Source organism: Cavia porcellus, unplaced genomic scaffold (genome assembly GCF_034190915.1).
Source record: "Cavia porcellus strain 051 isolate PalLab524CR breed Dunkin Hartley unplaced genomic scaffold, mCavPor4.1 scaffold_2, whole genome shotgun sequence".
Classification (NCBI taxonomy): Eukaryota; Metazoa; Chordata; class Mammalia; order Rodentia; family Caviidae; genus Cavia; species Cavia porcellus.
In genome coordinates, this window is record NW_026947485.1 from 110,202,939 (window position 1) to 110,224,328 (window position 21,390).

Consider the following 21,390-nt stretch of genomic DNA (forward strand, 5'->3'; position numbering starts at 1 on the left):
CTGGATCTGCCTTGGTGTTTGGGAGAGGTGGGTCTTCCTGTGGGCCAGCGGGAACCCACAGTGTCCACTCTCAAGCCAGCTCTCTCATGTATGTGCTGCTGGTCTTGAACCTTGTAAGACATCCTTGGGACCTTTGGCAGTGAGGTAAGAGCCTTCTTGTGGCTTTGGGACACAAAGGTGCCCTGAGCAGCTGCACAATGTGGGGAAGCTTTTGAGCCTGGACCCTGGTTCAAGGACCTGACACCATCTCTGCTTTGTCCCCATGTGTGAGGTCAGCACAGCTTCTGCCCATGACTGTGCAGGTGAGAGGTTTGATTAAGGGTGGCTCTGCTTTCATTGGCCTGGCAGATGTACACAGGGCTCCTGGGTTCCAACTACATTCCTGGGGTACCTGCGTTGGGCTGTGGGGCCAGGTCCAGCTGCTCCTACATGCTGATGTATCTGCTTTTCTCCCCAGCCAAAGAGCAGTACTTCATTCCAGGTAGGAAGTCGGGGGACCGTGGCAGTGAGTGGCAGGCTGGAGGGCTTGGGTCATGCTGGTTTGGCCATGGCTGCTCAGGCCTGCCCTGGCCCTCAGCCCTCGTCCATCCTGTCACTCATAGGCACCGAGGATTACCAGCTGAACAGTGAGTGCAGCAGTGATGTCGCCTGTCCCCACAAGTGCCGCTGTGAGGCTAGCATGGTAGAGTGCTCCAGCCTGAAGCTCTCCAAGATCCCTGAGCGCATTCCACAATCCACAGCCGAGCTGTGAGGACCCCACCCCGCTGCCCAGAACCCCTCCCCCTAGCACCCTCTAAACCTGAGCTGGCCCCGGGTTTTCCTCTGCTCCAGCTCTGTTTGGGGGATGACAGAGGCTGCCAATCAGGTTTCCCTCAGACAGTCTTTGGTACCCAGACTGGGTCACCAACCTGAACTGGAACCCCAATCTAATGTGGGTTTTTGTCTCTTGGGGGGGGGGACATAATAACATGAGATTAAGTTGGGACTTTAGCCATCCTTTCACTGTTAATTTTTAATCTGTGAAAATGAACTCATGCATATACATACGCACATACATAGACACTTGCATGCATGGATCATTTATGTACATAAATTTTCATTTACCTCTCCCTAGGCCCAAGCCTAGGCTTCCTTTGAAATAGAATCAATTGACCTTGCAGATAAATTCTTCTGGGAGAAGTCCAAGCCAGGCCCCTCTGTTTGCATCTAAAATAGTCTCAATTCAAAAAGTACTCTAATGCCCATCATTTATTGGTGGGTATTTTCTTTATTGTCTTTTTTAATAGACGACTGAACAACAATGAAATTTCCCTCCTGGAGGCCACTGGGATGTTTAAAAAACTTACACATCTGAAGAAAATGTGAGCTGTCCTTCAGGGCGCTAGCCTGGGAAGAACAGGGGGAAATCTGGGGCAGGAGCCCTCCCTGGCATTGGGGACAGGGCTCCTGGTCATGGGGGTGTTGGGTGCAGGAAGGTGGGGGGCTCCTAGGTGCAGCCCATTTGAAACCCTCCCCATACCTCCTCTCCCAGCAACCTGAGCAACAACAAGGTGTCAGAAATTGAAGATGGCACGTTCGAGGGTGCGGCCTCTGTGAGCGAGCTGCACCTGACCGCCAACCAGCTGGAGTCCATCCGGAGTGGCATGTTCCGGGGGCTGGATGGCTTGCGGACCCTGTGAGTGTGGGGCTCTGGGTAGGCACAGGCCTCGGAGGGAAAGTGGAGAGAGGCGGAAGATGGCCTTCCTAACCCTGCTCGGAGGAGACAGGGCAGCTGAAGGGCAGGACAGGCGATCCTGTGCCAGTAACCTCACAGTGAGGTCTTGTTCCCTGGGACATGGGCTTATTCCTCAGGAAAGAATAGAGGAACGGGGCACCATGTCCTGTGGTCAGGCTGCAAGTGGGGTATGTGGCCCTGAGGAGACCTTGCATGGGAACAGAAGTGGTATTGTGCCATCCCTAGATTTGGGGATCCATGACCCAGAGCCAGAGCTTGCCAGACTCTGGGAGTTCAGTGTGACCTTGGGGTCCTCACCACTCCATAAATGCTGTCTACCTAGGCAGGGCCGGCTCTTCAGGTGGCCCAAGGGACTTTTAGTGTCCAGTAGACAGGACTGCCTCCTCCCACCACAACAGGAATATTTTGTGCCTGCACTGACCAACCTGGGAGCTGCAAAGTGGCTGTGTACCACATATTTAATTCCAGTTCATTTAAATCTAAATAGCTACATGTGGGCAGTGACCATGCAGTTTTAGGTTTAAATCCTAACTCCGCAGCAGAGTACAAATTTGTCTTCTGAGCACGTATCACTGTGTTTGTGGAAGGTAAATGAACGTGTGACAGGGCTCCCTCTGGATTTCTATTTGTTTTATAAAAGAGGGATTTTATTAGGCACTGTTTGGCAGCTTGCTTTTTCATTTCTGATACAGCGTGGCCATCTCCCTAGACTGTTCCTGTCTGGCCACCTTATTCTTCTTTATATTTGCCCAATTTTCCTTGGATAAGTGTGCACTGGGTTAATCATCCACTCACTGTGTTTAGTTACATACAGAGGCAGCAGAAACAGGGTCAGTGCAGGTGTGGGACACACAGAACCTAGGGACCATTGTTATTAAAAGCACCTGTCCTCCCAGCTTTGGTGTTATGTCGATGTTCTTGCCTTCCATATGTATGTACATGTGCATGTGTATGTACACATCCATACAGAGGTAGACATGGCTGTGTAGCTGTCACAGGTTATGCATAAACATATTCATTCTCTCCAAAAGTTACTCCCACCCTCTTTATTTATTATTAGTATAATAAGAACACCTAGCATAGCATGTACAAGACCCTGAGTTCAATCCCTAAAGCCACACACACACAGAGTGGATATGCCTGTAATTCCAGCCACTTGGGAACTGAGGCAGGAGGACTGCAAGTTTGAGGTTAGTCTGAGCAAATAGCAAGAATTTTAGAAGGATTGGGGGCATACTCAGTGCCCCCTTGGCTTAATTCTCAGTAACACACACACACACACACACACACACACACACACACACACCTCACATAAACTTTACCATCTAAGAAAAATTTATATCTATAAAAATATAGGTACTCTACAGTGTTGTAATCTTTTGGACCTATTTATTGTGTATAGCCGAAATATAGGCAATTTTAATAGAATACTATAATAAGTTTTATTTAGTAAGCTCTTTTCTTCCTTAAACATAACATGGGCACTTTTACATATTATTAAAATTTCTTTTACAAAATTGGTTTCAGTGACTGTGTACTATGTAAATACTGGAAATTTAGGCTGCTTCTAATATGAAATGCTATGATTAATATTTTTATCACAAAATTCTGCACTCATCCGTGATTATTCCCTTATGATGAAGTCTTCAAAGTAGACTAACAGTAGAAGTTGGAAGTGTCCTTTGTAGAGTTTTTTGATGCCTCTCCTGAATCCAAAGAGAGCCCAGAGCACTGTCCTGCCGATTGTGCATGAAGGTGCCTGTTTACCCACTCTTGTCAACCCTGGCATTATCATTTTTGCTATTATTATAAAAAAATGGCATGCAATTTTTGCTATTATTATTTTTGTATTCTTTTCAATTTGGCAGGCAGAAATTTGACATTGTCTAGATGTACTTGATATCAGTAAATTTGCATTAACCCTTGTGAATGTTCACAGACTCTCCTAATTTTCTCTTGTGGAGTCGCCCATTCTGTGCCAAGCTTGGTCTCTGCTTTCGTTTTTGGTTGGGGAGGTTTTGGAGGATGAGCAAAGGCTGTCCCACATGGAGGAGAAAAGGCACTGCAGATTGACGTCCTAGTGGGGCCAGGAGTGACCATACCATGGCCATGTGAAGATGCAGTTGGCTTGGGGCTCGGTGGCTGTGGGTTCACAGGTCACAGTAAAGAGTTTAAACTTGATCTTGTGGACAAATTGCAAACTGTCACATGAACTTTAAGCTGCAGAGTGATGAGTCCCTGGGCACAAGTGGAGTGTGGTTGGAGAAAGGGAGAAGCACGGGGCAAAGGTGGGCTGCAGGGACGGGGTGGGCAGGATGGAGAGGAGGACAGAAGCAAAGGCACCCCGGAGGCCTGGACGGTCTGGAGGTGAGCACAGCTGTGTGGAACCCTCCCTCCAGTGGCGGACCTGCATGCGCCATGCTCCTGCTCTGTGGCTCTGTGACTCTGGAGGAGCAGCTGGAACTAGCCGGGAGTGGCCAACACCACATGGCATAGGTGAACTCTGACGAAGCACAGCACAGGGCCCAGCTGGCAGTCTCCTGTCCCCTCTTGTCTTCCCAGGATGCTTAGGAACAACCGCATCAGCTGCATCCACAATGACAGCTTCACAGGCCTGCGCAATGTCCGGCTTCTCTCACTGTATGACAATCATATCACCACCATCTCCCCTGGAGCCTTCGACACCTTGCAGGCTCTCTCCACACTGTGAGTCCAGCCTTGGGGACGGGTGGCCTGGCAACTCTGGAAGCAGCCCTCCCGAGGGGTGGTGTCCTCTGACCTTGCTCATACTGAGCTCCTCTGGAGAGGCTGGGGCACTTGTGGCTCGCTGACACATGGCTGTCACTGCTATAAGCTCTGTCTTTGGTCCCAAAAGCCACTGCTCTGGGTGACTAAGAGTTGAACAATTGTGGTGGACATAAAGGGGTGGACAGGCAAAGGTCTTGCTGGGTCAGCTGAGGCTCACATGATATCTTCTTGGCCTCATACCTGTCTTTTCCAGAAATCTCCTAGCCAATCCGTTCAACTGTAACTGCCAGCTGGCCTGGCTGGGCGACTGGCTGAGGAAAAGGAAGATTGTGACGGGGAATCCTCGATGCCAGAACCCAGACTTCTTGCGGCAGATCCCTCTGCAGGACGTTGCCTTCCCTGACTTCAGGTGTGAGGAAGGTAACTGGCAGTCCCACAAACAGGTCCACTGATGGGGTGGGGCGGGCAGAGCTGTGGTGGGTGGCAGACAGCACACTCATGTGCCCCTGGGTGGAGCAATTTGGGGACAGGAGGCAAGAAGACACACCTCTGCCTGGCAGTGCCTTTGTGTGTTTTTTAAAAAGGTGATGCGCTGATGATGAAAAATGGGAAAATATAGATAGAAAAAGGAGATAAACATTACCTATTATGCCATCACTCAGAGAAAATTACAGTAACATTTTAGTGCATTTTCTTTATGTAAGTGCACTTAACCTAGAGACCCGGCTCTGGGCGCCCCTTGAGTGCTCTGGGCATGGGGTCCTTCAGAGGCACTGGACCCTCTGGAGTTCCTTCTCCCGTGGGAGAGCACCCTAGCTGCTTTTTGCTCTGATGTCCTGTTTTTCTCTGAGTGCTCAGTACTCCTGCCCTTCACAGCGAGGAAGTGGCCTGACCCTGTTTTCTTCAGAATACCACACACCGTGAGTGCTGTTAGAAGCAGATTTTACTGAAGATGACCCAGCACGGCTGCATCTCAGCTGTCTGTGCTAAGTGTCCTCAGCGCCCCTGCCCTAGGGAATTTCTCCCTGGCAGCCTCTGCCCCCAGCCCTCTCTGTCCTTCTGGGTGCTGAGATGCCTTTCTTGTCTCTAGTCCCCTGTCTCCATTCCCATCTGCTGGAGAGGGCAGCTCCCCTGTAGGACCAGCCCCTTTAGGACACGTAGGGGTGAGAGTGACCCCGGAAGTATCAACTTTCACACCAGGAAAGACTAGCAGGGTATCTTCCTAAACACAATTCATGGATTCTCTAACAGTAATTTTGCTTCCTACTTCTCACAGGGGTGGTGGCACAGGCCTGTAATCCCAGCACTCTAGGAGGCTGAGGCAAGATAATCATGAGTTTTAGCCCAGGCTGGGAAACTCAGCAATTTAAAGGAAAAGTGTTTCAAAAGGGGTGGGGCTGTAGTCAGTGGGAATCCCCAGCACTGGAAAAATGAATGAAAGAAAGAAAGTCATATTATATACATCTTTGTGTCAATTTTATATAATAACTTGCTAATTTTAAAAACCTAGGTTTTTTACTTTCTTTTTTTCCTGCTGTGTTTTGTTATTTGGTGGGCAGGGGGTCAAACCCAGGGCTTTGCACATGCTAGGCAAGTGCTTTATCATTAAGTTACAGCCCTAATTCTGACTTTTCAACCTCCAGCTTTGTACCTCCTGCCTTTAATTCTCACTTAAAAGCATTCTTTCCCCCAGGACACTATTTGCTTTCCTTATTTAAAAAAAAAAAAAAAAAAGTCACTATCCTCATTCCTTAAGGGCACCCAGGAGATAAAATGATGGCTACTGTGCCCCTCCCCCAGCCCTAGGTGACTCTTTCTTGGACAGCCAGCCATGTGGCCTTCCATTGCCCTGCTGTGTGTCCCCCGGTACTGGAGGACACAGGTGGGGTCTTGCAGGGCCTTTCAGCATGATGGGTTCCCCATCTTCTAGAGGGTGTTATAATGAATTGGAGCAACTCCCCGCTATTATGCGTCGTTCTGCCAGGAATGTCTTGCGTATGACTCTTATGCATTTGCCTGCTTCTTTCCCCTCTCTTCAAACAATTTCCTAGAAGTGAAAAGGGTTTTTTTCAAGATGTTACTGCTAAAAGGTGGAAGGGCAGGTTCCCCAGGCCACCTGCTGAGCTTAGTCGCAGTGCTACCTCTTCTGCCAGGTTACCTTGGGCAAGTTACATAATGGCTCTGCACTGGTTGGGCAAACAGTAGCAGGGCCACTAGAGAGATGTTTGAGGGTTCGGTGAACTCATCTTTGTCGTGCAATGCCCACCCATGGCCATCCCTTTGTAACCAACAGTCACTAGCACCAGAATATGTGCTTCTTCATGTCTTCAACAACTCTGGCCACGAGTCTTTATTATTCCTCTGCACCCAGTTAGAAAAAAGTAAGTCATGGAGGGCACCGTGTGATCTTTATTGAATGACTGAACTCATCAGTGAAGGGATCCTAGTCAGAGTCTGCATCAGCTAGACCTGGCTCAGGCCTCACATTGCCTCTGACCAGCTTGATGACCAAGTCACTTAACTTTCTCAGACCTCAGTGAGATAGAAATTCATTCAGCTTATTCATTTATTCATTCATCCACCTGATCTATTAAGAGGGCTGTTTTGCACCAGCCCTTACTGTATTAAGTGCTGGGCTCTATGAGAAGAAAGAACAAAAAGGAAAAGAGAGACGCTAGTCTCTATCCTTGCTCTGCTTGCCTTCTAGGAGGTAACAGTACCTTTTAGTACACCGCTAAGGAGATGATGCCTGATACAGTACCTGGGGGTAGCAGGCGCTCAAGAAATGGTGTGAGCCAGGCGTACACACTTGTAATTCCCATTCAGAAGGCTGGGGCAGGAAGATTACTTAGAGTTCGAGGCCAGCCTGGGCTACATAGCAAGATTCTGTCTCAAAAAACTAAAAACAAACAACCAAAACAAGAGATGGGGTGGCTGTACCACCCTCCTTGTCTGCTTTGCCTGCTCCACCTTGGGCCCCAGGCCCATTTTTATGTCGATACGTTCCAGGAGCCTTTGCTCTGGTGGAGTTAGGGTGTGTGTGTGGTGGGCAGAGGGTATACGGAGACAAATGGACTTCCTGGAGGCCAGGGTAGTGTCAGAGAGGGGCTGTGGAATTTAACCCGAATGCAGGAGGCCCTACGAAGGCCCACCCCTCTGGCTGATGGGACTTCCTGCCTTCCTCCCTAGGCCAGGAGGAGGGAGGCTGCCTGCCCCACCCACAGTGTCCCCAGATGTGTGCCTGCCTGGACACCGTGGTCCGATGCAGCAACAAGCACCTGCGGGCTCTGCCAAAAGGCATCCCCAAGAATGTGACAGAGCTGTAAGTACCCCAGACCTTGCACCGTCCACTCCTCTGGGGGGCCTGTGGGACAGGGAGAGAGGCATTTCCTGAGGGGCAGGGGCCCAGCAGCAGCAGAAGGTGCCTGAGAGCTGGGAAGGACTGGCTGGAGGAGGGTTAGGGAACTACAGACAGGGCTGGTTCAGAGAAAGCTTTGACCCTCTCTTGGAGGCCCCTCTGCAGTCACCTGATGGTGCACATCCCACAGCAAGAGCTCCATCCCTTTAACTAAGCTCTGTGTAGAAAATAAAGAACTTTACCTTTCCCACTTGATGTTGTCTCGTGAGCATCCCCACCGTTTTGAAGATGCTTGCAAAGGCGATCTTTTGTTAGCTAGTGACACGATGTTCTTCACACAAGTTGACTATGCTCCAGATGGTAAATCTTCTTTTACTGGATATCTAAGCTGTTTCCATTTTTACTGTATGAGTAACACCACAGTGAACATCCTTCAGGGAAACGTCTAGTCAAAGAGCACTGAGTGTTTAAAACTTGGTTTGGATCTGGGATCTGAGCACAGGTGGGGTGTGGATGTAAGTGCACGTGACAAACAGGGCCAGACTGCTCACCCTGCTGTGTTCTCTCTGCAGCTACTTGGATGGCAACCAGTTCACGCTGGTTCCAGGTCAACTGTCCACCTATAAGTACTTGCAACTTGTGTGAGTATTCAGGCCACATGAAGATCTCAGGCCTGCCTCAGAGGGTCGGAGGGTCGTTGTCATTTGACCATCATGGCTGAATTCCCTACAAACCCTGCTTCTGGGCAGATCCTCTTTTGTGAATCCTCACTTCCCTGCAGGACACATTGCCTAGAGCTGTTTTGCCACCTAGTGGCCATGCTTTGCAATCGCACTTTTCTTGCCCTGTTAGGAGAGACGCCTTTGCTTCTGCCCACATAGTCTCTCTAGGGCGCGATAAAATTATTGTTAATCCAAGCAATTCTCGCAAGATAGGAATCAGGGCAGAGTGCCAGAGAAAGAGACTGAATACTGTGGGCTCCCAGGCTTCCTATGGCCTAACCCAAGGCAGTTCCGCCTCTGTGTGGCTCTCAGCACCCTTTGAGGGGACAGAGCACTCCTGACAGGCTGACTCTTACTGTGATGCTGCCTCTCCAGGACTGACATTGTCCTTGTCCCCGTCATGGGGAAGGATCACAGTGTGGTGAATGTTCAGTGAAGTATTTAACTGTGTCTGTTTAACAAGGGTACGGGGCTGGGGATACAGCTCCGTGTACAGCACCTGCCTGGCAAGCACAAGGTCCTAAGTTTACTCCCAGTACCAAAAAATAAAATAGAATAAAACAAGAGAAGATTTCAAATCAGGTTAGTTAAAGGAAGGTACCAGAAGAAGGAGGATGTGATGGACCAAGGATGGGGACTTTAAGGCAAACGTTTAGGAAAACAAGTCAGTGAGTACAAAGAACAAGGTATCCAAGGGCACACGCCTGTGGAATTTTCAGAACGGCTCAGGAAGAGTGGTAAATTAGTCGGAAGGACAGACCAGGAACACCTAGCAGGGTCTGGGGCTAGAATTCCCACTTCAGACGGAAGGGAGCGGGATTTTAGTAAGGAAGGATCCACATTATATTTGTCCTGGGAAGATGAAGAAACCACAGTGGAAACCAGGAGAGAGGTTGTGCTGGCTTGACATAAGCAGAAACCTGGGAAGAGGGGAAGGTGTGGAAGATGACCAAGACACAAGCCAGTGAGATTAGAGGAGCCTGAGACGTGGGAGGTGTTGTAATCCCAGACTGAGGGAGGAAGAAGCCAAGCTTCACCCAGCCTGAGGTCCTGTGGAGGTCAGGTGGAGAGTTCTGGAGAGAGGTGAGGCCATAGGGTGGCAACCTCAGCAAGGACTAAAGGAGAACCAGGGTGGGGCCTTAGCATCCTGAGGGCTGCTGGTTACCAGGGACCAAGAATGCAGGGCCACAGAGGAGGCCGCCTGTACCCGAGGTGGAGCCTGGCTCTGCCTTGGCCAGCTGGTGTCCTGGGTGAGTTAATCCTTGTGAGACTCTGGGGCTTTGTTTGTAAATGGGTCACTCTCCCTAGAGCGCTACCTGTGTAGATTGCTGGCCAGAGAATGAGCATCAGACATGCAGGTGGGGTGCCCAGTGCCCTTGGTGGGAGCATTTCCCTGGCGGAAAGGGGCAGGAGAAGCTTCACTGCAGAAGCAAGGGGTTCAAAGAGGGGCAGCAGCCTCAGGGACACATAGGAGCCCAGAAGCTACCCCACCCCTTCAGAGGAGGGGGCCCTGGCCCCAGCTGAAGAGGGAGGCAGATAGGGAGGGAAGGAGCCCATGAAGTGAGCCAGAGTTGAGTTGTTTCCAATGATGTTCTTGCTTTTTCCAGGGACCTCAGTAACAACAAGATCAGTTCATTAAGCAACTCCTCCTTCACCAACATGAGCCAGCTGACCACGCTGTGAGTACCAGCAAGGCTGAGGTTGGGGTACACAGGCAGTGCTCCCCAGTTACTCATAGTGACCCCGTGCAGAGGTAGCTGAGGTCCTGAAAACTAAAACACCTTCCATTGCTTCTCGGCCTTCTGGCTAAGATCATGTGGATACACATCTTCCATGGTAAAATACAACACAGACATGCAAAAATACACCAAATGTAAACGCACCCTATAACGAGAATCGTAACGGCAGCTCAGGTGTAGACACCTAATAAGAAGTGACTGAGCGCCACACAGGCCCCCGCTCCTTCCTGACCTTCTCCCCTGCCCACCTCAAGCCAGCTTTTATCCTGACTTGGTGATAGTTGTTTCTTACTTTAATTTTCTTACAATGTTGGCATCTACATATGTACTTCTTCTCGCTGTTGTTGTTCGGTTGTTTTTGTTGTTATTGGTTTTTGAGGCAGAGTCTTGCTTTGTGGTGCAGACTGGCTCTGAACTCACTATGCAGCCCAGACTGCCCTTGAACTCATGGCGATCCTCCTGCCTCGGTCTCCTGAGGGTTGGGGTTACAGGCTTGTGCCACCATGCATAGCTACATACGTATTTCTAAACAACATGGTTTAATTTTGCCCATTTTTAACCTCATATAAATTGAATCATGCAGGGTTCATTCATTTCTGTCTGACTTCTTTTGCTTAACGTTATTATGTCTGTGATGCCCATTCCTGTTATGTGTAATTGTGGTCGATTCATTTGCATTACAGCACAGTGTTCCTTCACAGAAATGTGCCATACATTCCTCATCATTTAATTATTCATGGGTACTGGAGTTACCCCAGTTCAGACTGTTTTGAGCAGAGACCCTTTGAACATATTTATGCCTAAATCCTAAGGAATTTTCATGCTGGCTGTAATTACATTCCAGACAATTGGTCAGCAGGCATCAAGAAACCTCCCTTAGCTTTGCCTGTACTGAGGAGCGTGTCTCCTTCCGTTCACTACACCTCATGAGGCCCGTCTCAGACCAGGAACCCATGGGCTTTCCCAAGGGTTTATTGAGGTCAAACAGTAGTACTAAGTCCCAGGAAAAAGGAGTCCTGAACCTGCCAGGCCCAGAAGCACACTGGATTTGAGGCCAGGAAGGACCTGTCTGGGTTCCATGCTCAAATTTATCTGCCCCTAGATCTGTCCCCATTTCCCTGTCTGTGTGAAACCCTGTGACTTGATTGTTGATTATGACATTTAGCCTAGAAGGGCCTTCTGGACTTCAGTGTGAAGCTACCTGGGTCTAGGACTGTGTTCCTGTTTCCTAACCCACGGATCCTGCCCTCCAGGGACATTCAGCAACATCTGAAAACATTTATGGCCATCACATCTCAGAGGGAAGATGCTGGTGGCACTGAATGGGTGAAGGCTATGGAGGTTTCCACACATCCCTCAAGGCCCAGGGCAATCCCCAGGACCAAGAATTATCAGTATGCTGAGGTTGAATAATCCTGGCCCAAGGGATCCTAGAAGCCACAGGGAGAAAGCTGTAGTATGGACAGGATCTCTCTTTCTCTCTGTCTCTCTGTCTGTCCCTGTCTCTCTCTCTCTCCTTTTTTTTTTTTTTTTTTTTTTGATAGAGGATCTCACTAGGTAATGCAGGCTTGACTTACTATGTAGCCCAGGCTTGTCTCAAACGCTGGTGATCTTCCTGCCTCAGACTCCAAAGTGCTGGGATTATAGGTGTGTGCCAGCATGACTGGCTCATTTCTTATTTTTTTAAAAATTGGGCCAGGGATTTAGCTCAGTGGCATAAGTTCCTGTCTGGCAAGCGCGAGGTCATGGGTTCAATTCCTAGTACCAAAAAAATAAAACTAGCTTTACTGAGATACAGTTCATACACAACAAACTAGCCATATTAGAGTGTAGAATTTATTAAGTTTGACACACGTGCACACCCAGGAGACCAGCACCATAGTCAAATAGGATTCCTAGATTCATGCATGGTATTGTACATGTTGGTAGTTCGTTCCTTTTTAGCACTAAGTAATATTCCCTTATGTAGATATGCCACAGCTTGTCTGATCCTTAGGCAGTGAGCTTGAGAGCTGGTCCCGCTGTGGGGCCATTACAGGTGTCATCTTCCTTACTAACCTGCCTTTCTCCCTTAAATGAATTCATTCATTTGGAAGCATTTAGGGATAGTGGTTTAGTGTGTGGGCTTTACAGAATCTTAGTGAAAATTCCCTTAAAAGGTTAATATTACGCCTGTGGGGTGTCCTGCACCACTCGGAGCCTGAGTTTCTTATCTGTGATGTTGGGAGTAGGTCCCATACCTTTCTTTTGGAAAAGCTTTTCTCCTCCTTCCTCCCCATAGGATCCTCAGCTACAACGCGCTCCAGTGCATCCCTCCTCTGGCCTTCCAGGGGCTCCACTCGCTGCGCCTGCTGTAAGTCTCCTCATAGTTCACCCCTTCCAGAAGCCTGCCCCACAGAGGGCCCTGCCCCCCACCTGATGGTGGAAAGAGCCCCCTTGTGGGGTCTCAGCAGGGCCAATGCTACGACCAGGGGCAAGAATCCAGAAGGGCTCAAGCCTCTTACAGAAGCCAAGTCAGGCATGGGAGATGATCCAGGAAGGGGGTGCTGTGTACCTCAACCTAAGTTCATAGTTATGTCGGGGAAGAGTGCCTACATGCATGAGGGGCTCCTGCTCAGATTGAGATGTTTGTTTGCAAGAGATCTATGCATGGGGGCTGGGGATTTAGCTCAGCGGCATAAGTGCCTGCCTTGCAAGCAGGCAGTCGTGAGTTCAATCCTCGGTACTGATAAAAAGGAAAAAAAGACCAAAAAAAAAATATATATATATAGATCTATGCATCTGTCTGCAAATTCACATTGAGAGCTTTTTGTCTTGTGACCAAAGCTTTCTTTTACCCCTCTTATTTTGCCTCTGTCAGGCCATCAGCTTCTTTCCCAAGGAGCCTGCTCGGCCTCACACTCACCTGTTGAAGATGATAACTAGGTGCATGAGTTAGTTCTGACAGCAAAACCAGGGTCCTCCCAAAGCACTGGGACAGAGTGGTCTGCCGGAGCCTGAAAGGGCTCTTTCTTTTCCTGGGGCCAGCAGGGCATCCTCTGTAAAGGGCCACAGCACTGACCAAGTGATGGGAAGCGTACGTGGGGAAGCTCCTTCCCTGCACAAAGTGCTGGGCCTGCCCCTGCAGCGGGTCTCTGCCCTTGTCTCTGGACGCAGCACTGGCAGCCTCTTCTCTCCTCAGGTCCCTCCATGGTAATGATGTCTCCACCCTCCAAGAGGGCATCTTCGCAGATGTGACCTCGCTGTCTCACCTGTGAGTACTGCAGCCCAAGTCTCTGGACCTCTCTGGATTCAAACAGAGCTTGGATTCTGAGGGAGACCCCAGCTCCTTCAACTGCAGAACTTCCTCTGAGCACTCTCTCAGCCTCTCACACACTCGGTGGCTCACCAGCCATGGTGAGGCAGAACAAGCCCTGTTCAAGGTCACTATGACCTTCTGTGTCAACTAGCGTGTTCCTCACTGTGACCCTACAATGAAAGTGCTGTCACCCTCCTTTTTAACCTGTCGAAATAGGCGGGAGGTTGCACAGCCAGTGTGTGGTAGAGTTCTGACCTAGTGTCCATGATTTTAAGCACTTCACCAAAACCATGTTTCTAACTTTGGACCATGGAAGTTAAGCTCCAGGAATTTACTCCCTTCGAAAGTGGTGCAGTTGAGGGAGAATGACTTCCAAAACATTTAGCTGATGGTACTATGAAGATTCTCCAAAAGTGACAGCCTTGATTCCTCAAAAACTAATCCTAGCACGGAGGCAGGAGGATGACAAGTTCAAGCCCAGCTTGGGCAACTCAGTGACTTGTTTCAAAATAACTTAGAAAGAGCCAGGGACGTAGGGCAGTGCAGAGGAACTGGGTTCAAGACAAAAGGTAGAATGGAGCTGCCAGGGGAGGGAGGCAGGAAGGGTGAGGAGTTGATGAGTGCGAATTTTCATTGGCGGTGATCAAAATATTTGGGAAACACTGATTGTAAGTGGCATTACTGAATCCTAAAGTGATGCAAATGACAAATTTTATATGTATTTAACCATATGTGTCGTGAAGAAATGCAGAAGCGCTGGCCAAGGCAGGACCAGCCTCCCCCTGGAGGCGGAGGTGTGCCTGAGCGGCACCTCTCCTGGCACTGCTGGCTGAGACAGTGTACATGCACTGTGGCCACACGGACACAGCTGGGACCGTGGGTGGGACTGGCCCTGTGGCTCTCTGGCCCACACCCAGAGCTCAAATGGATGGACTTACCCAGGCCCCAGAGCCTCTTGGGGTCCCAGGATCTTTCCTGCAGTTCACTCACTTAAACTCTCACTAGATTTTCCCAGTTCTGTGACTCCCTTTTCCACATTTTCATCTCTTGAATCAGAATTACCCTAAAATGATGTGTACCTTCAGCACAGTAATATTCCCCACCCTTGCAAAGCCTGCTACACTAGTGGTGTGACTGACAATCCTAGACTGCAGGAAGTAAAGGCGGTGCCACTCTTGGAGGATCTGCTTGAGTCCAACACTGTACTCTGTGTGCCATCTGTGGTGTCTTCTTTACTCCACAACCAAAATAGGAAGTAAGTTTTGCATCACAGGCTGGTTCTGCCCAAAGGGCAGGAACTGCCTGAAGCACCACACTGAACATTTCAGGGATGGCCTAGAGCCAGTGGGAAGAGTGCAGTGATTGATTAATGATGTCTGTTACGGATGTGGGATGGCTAAGTTCAAGGTGGTATTATTTGCATTTTACAGTCCAAGGTGATTATTTGCATTTTATAGTCCTAGGTTCTGAAAAGCAAAGCAGATCCTAAAGACAGGAAATGACAGATAGGATTTGAACTTAGGTGTGTCTGATTACAGGATCACTACTTATTCTTTATACTATTGCCTCAATAAATATGTCCTAGGAAAACAGTGATTCAAGTGCAGAACAATTTGCTAACACAAGTGCTCTGCCCTCTGTACCATCTCAATACTATCAAGAGAATTTGAAGGAAGCAGGTTGTTGGTTTTGTTTTGCTTTGGTTTTGTGTTTTTTTGATAGGGTCTTGCTATATGGTTCAGGCTGGCCTCAAACTTATGGCAATCTTCCTGCCTCAGCCTCCTGAGTGCTGTAGGGAAGCAGTTCTAATTCTGGGAAAGTCTGAGAAGCTTCACAAAGAGGAGCCATCTGTGTTGTCACTGAAGAGAGATCAAGAGTTTGCCACTTAGAGAAGGTGGAAAGGGCATCCAAGACGAGGGACAGCAAGTGCAAAACCATAAAGGCAAGAAAGTAAATGACATGCTCAGGAATGTTGTCACCCAGCCAGGAGAAAGGGTGTTTGGCTGGAGGGAGCGTGGGTGGGCCAGCTGAGACTGGAACAGGACAATGGAATCCCATTGTGAAGGGCTGTGTTTGCCAGGCTTGGAATTCATTTTATAAGTAGAAGGGAACTGTGGAAGAATGAAGTTGTCAAAAACTCCTGGAAAGCCAATGGTGGCCCTGGAGGGGATGGGAGGAGGCAAGAGTGAGCTCAGCTGGAGCTCTGGACAGAGGCCAGCAGGGGAGGGAATGTTTATTGTCCCTGCTGACTCAAATTCAAACACTGTTTCTGTGTTTTGTAACTTTTTACTCATTTTGGGTGACATTAGTCTCTAGAGTCTGAGGATCTAAGTGGCAGAAGCTGCTCCCCAGGGGCCATCTCTCTGCCAGGCCCAGGAGCTGCTGCTACCTGTGACCATCCAGCCATTTTGCAAACGCTGGGCATGGCCCCTTGGCTGCCGCCTGCTTCATGTTCTTTCTTGCCAGGCCAGGACCTTTCCCACTTCAGATTCCCTCTTCATGTGTCCCTTCCTCTTGGGGTTTGAGTGTGCAGCTGGCTACCCCTCCTTCTTCCTCATGAGTATTGCATAATACCTGAATATTTTTTAATCTTGTCTGTAGTTCAAAATTTAAAGGCCTTGATTTTCAAATTGGAATTGAACCAACCAAAGATCCTCTAAACAAACAAAAAAAGCTGATGCTATAAAAAGAATCTGAGCCTACATCTCTCTTTAGAAGAACAAGGATATTACGTCTGAAGCCAGATCTAATTTATAGGAAGTAAACCAATAAGTAAAGATCACTTTAGGAGTAATTGCAGAACAGGACAATTACATCTCAGCTCAATTTCTCTGCAAAACAGCACCTGTGTGGAAGAAACCTTATATTGTTAATGAAGCAACTTTGTAATAAATTCTGCCTTGTGAATCATGGCTTAAAATGGCAATAGGCAGTCACCTGGAAAGTGTGCATGTGCTTGTGTTCGGGTATGCACATTCGCACACTCAGGGCTGATGGAATACATGTACTCTCTCTGTTGCACAAAGGAACTATGGCCTTTCCATCAGGATTTCCTGAGCACTTGCAAGAAGTCGGGATGGTAAGAGGTGATGCAGACACACTGCATTCACTTTGGGCTTCAAGGAAGCCACCAGAAAACTGTATGGAGACCACAGGAGGAATGTGCCCATGGCTCCGTAACAAGTCAGGCCTGGCCAGGAAGCAACAGCTGTGTTCCTGGCTGCTCAAAGTACTGACAATCCTAAGAAGCTCTGTTCCTGCTGTGACTCCCACTGACCCTCTCCTGTCCGCCGGCGGTAAGGGGAACGGTACAAGGGTGTAGAGGAGAGTAGGATAACTGCACTTAAACCCTTCAAACTCTAGGCTATGAATCAACTTGCAGTGGGAGCTCAGACAATTTATTCTTCTCTTTAGGACTCTTCTGTCACCTGTACAAAGGTTATTCCTAAGGTTTCTTAAGGATTGTGAGGATTGTGTAAGGTTTCTGTAAGGATTGTGAGTGTTGTTCCCTGTCCTGGGCTTCAGTTCCCTGTATATCTATCTATCTATCTTTGTTGCTATCTATGTTTATGTTTACTTTTCACTTATCTCATCTATGAAAGATGAACAATTTAGTCTAGCCATACATCCATCAAATCAACTTTCTATCACTCTAACAAAACACCTAAGGTAATTAACTTACAAAGAGGAAAGGTTTATTTTAGCTCACGGTTTTGAAGGTTTCAGTCCATGGTAGCTGACTGCATTGCTTTTGTGTCTGTGATGATACAGAACATCATGGAAAAAACATGTGTCAGAAGTTGCTTATCTCATGGTGGGTAGAAAGCAAAGCAGGAAGAAGAAAAGAGGCCCAAGTTCCAGTGTCATCTTCAAGGACCTCACTTCTTCAGGATTCTACCACCTCCCCAGTAGTGCCAAAGGCTGAGGACCAAGCCGCTAACACATGCGGTTTGGGGCTGCTCATGATGCACACTAGAGCACCATCTATCTATTGTTTGCCAAATACCTACAGTGTGCTAGGTCCTGTGCTCAATTTCCCCAGTGGCATTATTCATTGTCATAATCCTGCATTTTGCTGCCTCTAACGTGCTGTAAGCTAGAAAGGTAGATTTCCAAATCCGTTAAGTATTAGGTACATGTTGTAGTCAGGGTTTGCAAGGGAAACTATTTTAATTTTTTATATATATAGAAATATACCATTTATTCAGTGAAAAACTAATTTTTTTTACCATCTATTTGAAGACATTTTCACCTCCCAAGTCGTTTGATTGAAAACACATTATTGCAGCATATATTTAACATGATTATTATTATTTTCCACAACATTTAATACCATATTTCCTTCTCTCGCATAGAATATTTCCCTAATAGAAGTTGCCAAAAGGAGTCACAGCACATTCATAACAAAGACGGAAAACTTTCTTGGTTTCTGTTTTTAATATGGTGATTCAACAAAAACAATTTCAAGTTGGGTTTGATCAGTTACGCAAAAATAAAAATCAGCCCATGTGTACATCATGGTCATGATCATTAACCCCCCCCACAAAATGAAGGGAGAAAAGAGAGAAACGTCTGCAGCTTCTCACCAAACTTCTACATAACTTTTACTTTTTTGTTTCTTTAAAAGGCTTTCTTGGGGCCAGAGGTATAGCTCAGCAACACAGCGCCTGCCTAATAAGTGTGAGGTCATGAGTTCAATCCTTGGTACCAAAAAAAAAAAGCATCCATCTGCTTTTGGTGGTGGGAATATCTGGGGGTCTTCTCAGGCCATTCCTGGGTGAGCTGATAAAAGCAAGTGCACATGAAATGGGAACAGTAGGATCCCCCATACATAGACGGGAGCCCTTCCAATTTCCATCTTGGCTCAGTTCAAAAGAAAAAGGAAAGGTTACATTTCTTAAAAAAAAAGTGCAGCCTAGCTGCAGGCACACCAGTCTGTTGCAGTGTCAGGTTAGTCATCTCAGCTTGCAGAGCTTTCGGCACCCTGAAAACCTCCCTCCATGATCCATGATCCTCCTTCAGGGTCTTCTGAGTGTGATTATTTTGTCCCTAATGTCACACACCATGCTGAAGAGGTTTGGACCTTTCTGAGAAACAACCATGTGTGGGGATATGCTAGTTTAAGAGACCATGATAAACCTTCCTAAGCAGTCATCTTCTAACTGCCGGATCCAGTGCCTGAGTCCCCAGCCCAGGTTTCAGGAGCTGGAAATCATGCCTAACACCCCACAGCAGAGCCCCCTACAAGTCCACCTGGAGGGCAAGAGCCCTCACAACAACGTCTCATGCACGTCTGTATCAGGGATCTGCACTGGGAAGGCCCAAAGGTTAGGGGTGGAAGCTAGAAAGTCTGCACCAGTGGGGTGACGGATGTGTGCCAACAGGTGTGGGATCTGCACTGGAGCCAGGAAGCTCAGTGAAGGGCGAGCACGCTCCACAATGAACTGGAGCCATCCTCAGCTCAGGGAAGTCCCGAGCTCCTCCTGCAGTGAGAACAGCCTAGTTCCTATCAGGAAGCCAGCGGGACCACTTCTTGTTCAGTTCTCCTTTTATGTTGTTGGCAGCCACCCTCAGGTGGGCCCTCCACACCCAGCACCATGCTGACTCAGTTCAGCTGGGTGCTACAGGTCAACTAGTCAGTCCACAGCAGTGTGAGAAGTCAATGTGGAATGCTTAAGTAAACTATGGCATACTCACATGACAGAGGAACAAGTAGTGATTGGATTTATTACATTAATTTATGATTTGATAAAATGCAAAATAAGCAATTTCACTGGCACATAAATATGTACATTTTCAGTATCAGAAGGAAATACACTAAGATTAATTTGGTTGCATTTTTGGGTGATGATTCTTGCACTTTCCTCCCTGAGGTTTAGTGCCTTCTCATGCCTTTTGGCAAACTTTCACTTAGCACACGGACGGGCACCTGCTGGTGTCTGGCCTGCCTTTTAGGAACCCCTTCTACTGCTTCCAGCCCAGAAAAGGGTGATATCACCACACACAAATAAATTGCCTAGGAGTTGGATGAGCAGAGCTGTAGAGTTTGAGTGTTTGTTGTCCTCCAGGCAGAGAGAAAGCTGCTTCTGGTCAGGTTCTGTTACTAGCAGGTGGCAGTGCCTTGGCACAGACAGGCTGAAGAGCTACTATTTCAGCAATGTCCAGGTTACACCTAAGATCAACAACACAGGGCTATTTGTACCTCTGCCGGGGTGTGACCAGCAGAACTTTCGGATTGCCCGGGGGGGGGGGGACTGCTGTCCCCAGCCCCACCCAACCTCATCTCTGTGGAGCCTGTGGTTCTCTGCTCCCCACTGAGTCCACAGTAGTTTTCTGTTTTTCTTTCTTTCTTTTTAATGTTTGGTTATGGCCCTTAGCTAAAAAGATCCTGTGTTGGATAAAAGCTTAAAATGTCGAATGCAAGTGTAGCTCAGAGTCTACATAAAAGAGAAAAAGGACTATTGCATCATCACCTGTGGGTCAGTTCAGGATTTATGTTTTTAAAGAGCTTTTTTACTCTAGCCATTGGACTACATCCCTGATTTATATATTTTGAGAAAAGGCCCAGGCTGACCTCAAACTTGTGATCCTCTTGCTTCCGCCCCCAGGAGCTGGAATGCTGGGTGTGCATCACCATACCCGGTGTGAACAGCTTCTGTGTCACTCTGGACTTAGTTTTTATTATTAAGAGTCAGGAAGGGACACTTGTGAGGTGCAGGTTTGCTGCCTTTTATCGGGGGAACACCTGTGCCAAACTGGGGATTTGTAAAGATTGTAAGAGACGTCAAGGGCCCCTACGTTCATGGCAGCCTCAAGCTCAGTCTTTCTGACATTTTCTCTCATGCGCTATAGGACTAAAAGCAGCAGGGATTCCTAATAAACGTTTAACTTGTGCCTCCACCGGACTAGACTCCTTGTAGTGCATTGTGAATTCTGTATTTTTCTTCGGGATAACCCATTACATTATACTTTTTTATTAATATAAAAAACCCAGTAAAAGTAAATATTTTGAATATGCCACAGTTTTTATATTCCTGTTACTTTAAAAGGCTTTGTGTTTGAACATACTAGTGACTTCCTGGATGTCTGCGAGGCCCTGGTAAAGAGGCTGTCCCACTCATCCCATTAGCCAGGTTGGATGCTGTCAGCACATAAAGACAGAAAGAATTAAATACACAGCATACACAGCGAGGTCAAAACTGTCTTCTTTGCTGAGCTGCGCGATTCCCTCAGTGCCTATTGTAGGTTATATATACTTGTCTTTCTTCCCCCTCTAAATCGTAGGCTCTTTATTGAATCATAAAATGAGCCCTGGAGATGTTAAGTGAGCTGCTCAAGGTCACCCGAGCAGGGAGCAGCTGTGGTGGGGCTGGAGTCCAAGTGCAGCTCAGCCCGTTTTATAAGGTCACATATTATCAACTGCGCTATTTTGGGGAATTCCTGTTCAGAGCTGCCACACTTTCAGAGTGTCCACATCTCTGTATTGCCCAGAAACAGGTGGAAAGTGGCAGCACATCCTTTGGTGACCTAATGAATTGCCTTATGCTTTCAAAATAGAGTTAATGAACGTCAGCATGAGGCACTGACTGTTCTGTTTGCCAAACATCTGTGGCTTTCCCTTTCCTTCAGGCCACGTCTCATCCATCTCTGTCTGTCACAGGGCAGAGGGAAGGATGCTGAGCGTGCCTACTGGATTGGTACAAAGGCTCAGAGGTTGGCAGTACACCATGCTGGTCTTTCTCTGTGTACTCTTTTGCAAATTTCTCAACCTTGCACATTTTCCTGCACGT

General features: G+C 47.9%; 1 protein-coding gene across 5 annotated transcripts in view; it reads left to right on the forward strand.

The window, feature by feature from the left end:
• The window catches only part of Slit1 (slit guidance ligand 1), a 160,683-nt gene that overhangs the window by 122,154 nt on the left and 17,139 nt on the right, over nt 1-21,390 (forward strand). For 4 of the 5 annotated variants that reach the window (XM_013143556.3, XM_003479561.5, XM_063245133.1 and 1 more), the window contains exons 15-25: nt 458-481; nt 603-747; nt 1,287-1,361; nt 1,532-1,675; nt 4,298-4,441; nt 4,737-4,903; nt 7,673-7,805; nt 8,414-8,482; nt 10,171-10,242; nt 12,584-12,655; nt 13,484-13,555. In XM_013143556.3, coding sequence (XP_012999010.1) covers nt 458-481; nt 603-747; nt 1,287-1,361; nt 1,532-1,675; nt 4,298-4,441; nt 4,737-4,903; nt 7,673-7,805; nt 8,414-8,482; nt 10,171-10,242; nt 12,584-12,655; nt 13,484-13,555 — 1,117 coding nt within the window. The remainder of the gene's footprint in view (nt 1-457; nt 482-602; nt 748-1,286; nt 1,362-1,531; nt 1,676-4,297; nt 4,442-4,736; nt 4,904-7,672; nt 7,806-8,413; nt 8,483-10,170; nt 10,243-12,583; nt 12,656-13,483; nt 13,556-21,390) is intronic. The other variant, XM_063245131.1, reaches the window with a different exon arrangement.